Genomic DNA, 5,677 nt, shown 5'->3' on the forward strand with positions numbered 1-5,677 from the left:
TCTGACGTGATTGTTGATTTGATATCTCTTTGGTACATTCACACATTTTAAAATCATCAAGCACGCTTCCGATTTATGGAATTACCATGAAAAATAATGGATTTATTTTTACTACACTTAATATAATTGTAAAAAAACTGATTTTTTGTACTGTCTTTTTTTTTCAGATTGAAAGAAAAGGCCTGTTTTTTTATTTTTACAAAACACTAGTAGGTGAACTTTGAATGAATCTTCCAGATTTATTTAATGTAACCGTCTGACGTGATTGCTGACCTGATATCTCTTTGATACATTCACACATTTTAAAATCACCAAGCACGCTTCTGATTTTCATGGAATTACCACGAAATTATTAAAAGATCTCTTCGATATCGTATCAGATAAGTTTTCTAATATTTGTCCTCTTTTCTCTACATAATTCAAAAAGTATTTTCAGATTTATTGAAAGAAAAGGCCTAATCCAATCTGTCTGTATATGGGTCATTCCATGCTAAGTGGGCCACTAAAAACTTTTGGATTTTTGATTTGGCTGAAATTTTGATATATTATAGTACCCATCGCAAGAAGCTACCATAATTTTTTTCAAATTTTTTTATCAACATAGTCATGAGATATGAATTTTTTCAAAATTCGCATATTTCAAAATTCGCAATTTTCAAATGCCTATAACTTTGCGAAAAATAATCCAAACAAAACGTTTTTTTTTTAAATTGTGTGTTTTTTTCTCTAGTTTTCAAAAAAAAAATATCAAGAAAAGTTTCAAAATTGTTTTGTAATTTTTTTTGTAATTTAATGTAAAAAATAAATAATTTTTTAAAGTATGACACTTTTAATTTTTTTAAAAAAATTCTCATAAAAACTTAGATTTATTTGATGATTTTTAAGACTAATTTGATCGTGGGCAAATTTTTCCTTCTATTTTTTTTCGAATTAATTTTTTTTTAATTTTGTATTTTTTACGCAATGGAATAATAAGAAATCATGATTTTGTCACGATCTACAATTTTTTTATTTATTCTCAATATAATAAATATAACTTTGATATTTTTACAATATTTTTTGAGAAATTGGGAGTTTTTCTTATAATTAAAAAATCAATAAATATTTTTCGAGAACGTATCAAAATTTATTTTCTTAAACGTTTAAATAATTTACATACTCTACATTCCTCAGAATTAGAATATTCTTTTACAGTAATACAACCATTTTTATTTGGTTTGATACAATGTAATTTTTGAGTACCTGAAATTGTTTTTGTGTTTTTATATCGATCATTAAGTTTTTCTGCAGCTTTAGTATAATCTTCCAATGATGAAAAATAAACAGTTATGTTTGAAATATTGCTTGATTTGGAAGCCCATGCATACAATTCGAATGGAGTGGTTATTTGTTGATCAACTGGTAATTGTAGACTAGCGCGTGCAGCCATCCTTTTTATTGTTCCACCAATACCATCACAAGGGCCTTTACCAGTAGCAAAAAAATGCCATTCAGCTGATATTTCGAAATCATTTTCATGATAATAGATGTTGACAAAATTTTTGAAGTTTTCGAATTGTTGTGGTGCTCCATCAGAAAAGTAATATATTTTCGCAGCTCTTCTAAAAATACTTTTCACAAAATTTGTTGTTATTCTACAAAAAACATGTACTGCAACTGAATCATGTTTATTACAATCTGATATTATAACTAGGCTTTCGTGAGTGAGTTCGTTGTTTACTTTGAAGTAAATTACAACTGGAAAAATAGTTGATTGGTTATTATTCCAATGAAAGCCTGCCGTAGCATTTTGCACCACAAAAGCATAATTTTCAGCAAAGTCACAAATAACGAGAAATTCATCTTCTTTCAATGATTGTTTTAATGATTTCATGAAACTTGCTTGCTCTTTAGCAATGTACGAATGCGGTAAAAGAACTTTCAAATTATTGCAAAACAAGTCAACGAAATCAGTTGATGATTTTATGGTCGTTTCGAGATTTGTATGAGGATTGGCGATCCAATGTTTATAAGTAATATTATCGATTTCATTTTGGTCAAAAATCTCATTCAAAATCTCACTTAATTTTTCCGTTCCTGGACAAGCATTACATTTACCAAAGTAGCATTTAAATGATGGAGTTTCACATATAATTGATTTCAAGCAATCGTTATAATGTTGTAAAGGGATTGTTGAATCTTTAGTCAAAGAGCTCAAGTTAGCACCTAAAATAAGAGATACATTTTTAAATCAAAGTCAAATGATTTGAAATATATAAATTTTATTTATAATTACCTAGCACCATTAGTTTTATATTCTGATGTAATGCACAAACACAGATAGTGTGTGTGCCGCTTCCTCCTGCCAGCACACAATTTTCAGGACGAAGGGAAGCAAACTTTGAAAAACCTATTTTATCAGCAAGATATTGTTCGCGATATCTTTGATATAATTCTTTTATATTTGAAAGAATTAACCGCTTTTGAACATGTACTCGTTTACCATCGTTATCCCGAACTGAAACATAATCTTTTTTACCCGGCATATTGACACTTACTTCATCGTCAGTGTAAAAACTGTGAACTTTTAATTTCAATTCCTTAGTAAGAGGTCGTCCTAAAGAAGAAAATTTTTAATGACAAAATTTTGAAAAAAAAAAACAAATTAATCAATGGAAATTAATATAACTATACCTAATTTGGATTCAGGTGTCGAAAGCAAGCCTTTAGTTTCAGCCAGATCTTTTGCAATTTGTACCATACGCCTTGAAGTATGCATAATGTTACTAATTTTTCTTACACTCCATTTTGTAGGTAACAAAGTTAAAATTTGAAATTTTTCAGATTTTGTGGTGCTGTCGTCGTGAAACTTTCTTTTTAAGCGTTCAAACATATTACAAAAATCTTCCTCAGTAATTTCATAATTTGGCTCATGATCACTAGTAATTCCGAAAGTGTTCTTTAGATTGTAACAAATTTTTTGGACTTTACGATTTAAAAAAACATCATTCAATTTTTTTGACGATATTGGAGATTCATTTAAAAGTTGTAAAGCCATATTCATGACAGGTAACCGACTTTCAATACTAATTTGAGAAGTAGTACTTTGTTGGGAAGATAATCTTTCATTCTCAAAAAATGCGTTTCCTAAAAAAAAAAAACGGAAATTAATTTTACGTTGAATGACAAAAATAAATAATCAACGTGTATTTAACAATTTTAAAAAAGTTAAGATTTGTTTGAATAATATTTACCTAACGATTTTTTCAGAGCAGTGTTATCGTTGTCATCGTCACGAGCAGTAATTATATTATTATCAATACCATCATTGTTTTCATTATTGCTGTTAGGAAATAACTCAGGATGCCAAGGTGAATCAACAACTCAAATATCTTGCTTCTTCTTGTATTTTGCTCGCGTCTGATGCGAGAGATCTTTCGTGCTGTCGTGTCGTTGCACACAAGAGTTAGTAGTAATATACGCCGCTAGCGCTGCACCGCTTTTTCAAAATGAGACAATGTAACGAGCCGGTAAAACAGAAACGCGTACAAATTATCCATCCCGGCCACCTTGAAGTGTATCTTCAAAATAACTAAATAAACTTAATGTCTAAATTACACTGTAGTCGTAGTATCTAAATCGCAGATGTGAACTTACACTAAGTACATACAGACAACATAATAGCTACACGCAATAAGTAATACATCATTAATCAATTGGTAACACACAGATTTTCGGCAGTGAACGTTGGATAACTCCTGTTGTAGTTTTCAAAGAAACTACTCTTATTAGACCATCAGGGCCCGGATGAACCTCGTTAATTCTGCCCGTGCGCCATTTCAGAGGAGGCAGATTCTCGTCGCGAATCAATGCTAGTTTGCCTACTTGAATCTCGTTATTGCATGCAGTAGTTTTCCATTTGTTTCTTTGTTGCATTTGAGTAACATATTCTCGAGACCAGCGCTTCCAGAATGATTGCTGCATCTGAGTCAACAATTGATAACGATTAACGCGGTTTACTGGAACGTCCGTCACGGATGGTTCCGGCAATGACAGTAATGATGTTCCGATCAAAAAATGTCCGGGTGTCAGAACGTCTATTTCGTCCGGAGAATTATTCAATGGACATAAAGGCCGTGAATTAAGAATGGCTTCAATTTGAACAATTACCGTATAAAGTTCCTCAAATGACAACAACGTGTCGTTAATGACTATTCTAAGATGAGTCTTTACCGCTTTCACGTTTGCTTCCCATAGTCCTCCCATATGAGGGGAGTGAGGTGGAAGAAATTTCCATGATATTCCTTGATTTGACGCAAAATCAGTGATTTTTGCTTGATGTTCAGGGTGTGATATGAATTCACCAAATTGTCGCAGCAGGTTGCTTGCACCCACAAAATTCTTTCCATTATCAGATAGAATGGACTCGCATGGGCCTCGTCGAGAAATAAATCTTTTGAGCGCATTTAAAAACGTTTCCGTTGTGAGGTCAGAGACTAGCTCGAGATGTACCGCCTTAGTGGCCATGCAAACAAAAAGACACAGGTAAGCTTTACCCGATTTAACTAAGGTTATGTTTAGATAGCTGTCAAAAGTTAGAAAATAGTGCGATAGTGGCGCACACAACGAATAATTTTTATAGTTAATTAAACCGATATTTTAAAAAGTTACCGACTTAGGATACGGTTACACTTTTGCATGCAAGAAAGGACTAAGCGAGTTACTAAATTTGATTGGATTTGCCCATAAAACTTTCCTACTACGTTTTGTGTTTCTATGGGCAAAACTAATCAAATTTATTAATTGTACATATAAGCTTAATTCTTGCATGCAGAAGTGTAACTGTACTCTTACAAATAAGATTGGACAATAATAACAATATATAAAAATGAAAAATTATATTGTGAAAAAATTCATAATAAGAAAACGATAATTTTAGTATAAAAGTAATATCAATCACGGAAACACTTTTTTTTAATAGGTAAATATAAAAAAATAAGTTATTACATTGAGAATAAACCGGAAATTTTAGGAAATGAAAAAGTCACGAGTTTATATCTATATATTATTTTATTGTGCAAAAAAGTACAAAATTGAAAAAAAAATTAATTCGAAAAAAAATAGAAGGAAAAATTTGCCCACAATCAAATTAGTCTTAAAAATCATCAAATAAATCTAAGTTTTTATGAGAATTTTTTTAAAAAAATTAAAAGTGTCATACATTAAAAAATTATTTATTTTTTACATTAAATTACAAAAAAAATTACAAAACAATTTTGAAACTTTTCTTGATATTTTTTTTTGAAAACTAGAGAAAAAACACACAATTTAAAAAAAAAAAACGTTTTGTTTGGATTATTTTTCGCAAAGTTATAGGCATTTGAAAATTGCGAATTTTGAAATATGCGAATTTTGAAAAAAATTCATATCTCATGACTATGTTGATAAAAAAATTTGAAAAAAATTATGGTAGCTTCTTGCGATGGGTACTATAATATATCAAAATTTCAGCCAAATCAAAAATCCAAAAGTTTTTAGTGGCCCACTTGGCATGGAATGACCCATATATACCTTTATACTTTATATTTAATAGTTATCTCAATATTACCCTATGAAATAAATTATTATTTATCTCACACACACACACACACACACACACACGCACACGCGCACGCGCACGCGCGCGCTCACACGCACG

General features: G+C 30.5%; 1 protein-coding gene across 1 annotated transcript; it reads right to left on the minus strand.

Annotated features, from left to right (window-relative positions):
• Positions 1-3,687: 3,687 nt before the first annotated feature.
• LOC108780538 (uncharacterized) lies at positions 3,688-4,506 on the minus strand. Its single transcript, XM_018548292.1, has one exon. The coding sequence runs from the start codon at positions 4,504-4,506 to the stop codon at positions 3,688-3,690; it is 819 nt and encodes a 272-aa protein (XP_018403794.1).
• Between the last annotated feature and the right edge of the window lie 1,171 nt (positions 4,507-5,677).

Source organism: Cyphomyrmex costatus, unplaced genomic scaffold (genome assembly GCF_001594065.2).
Source record: "Cyphomyrmex costatus isolate MS0001 unplaced genomic scaffold, Ccosl1.0 scaffold1228, whole genome shotgun sequence".
NCBI lineage: Eukaryota > Metazoa > Arthropoda > Insecta > Hymenoptera > Formicidae > Cyphomyrmex > Cyphomyrmex costatus.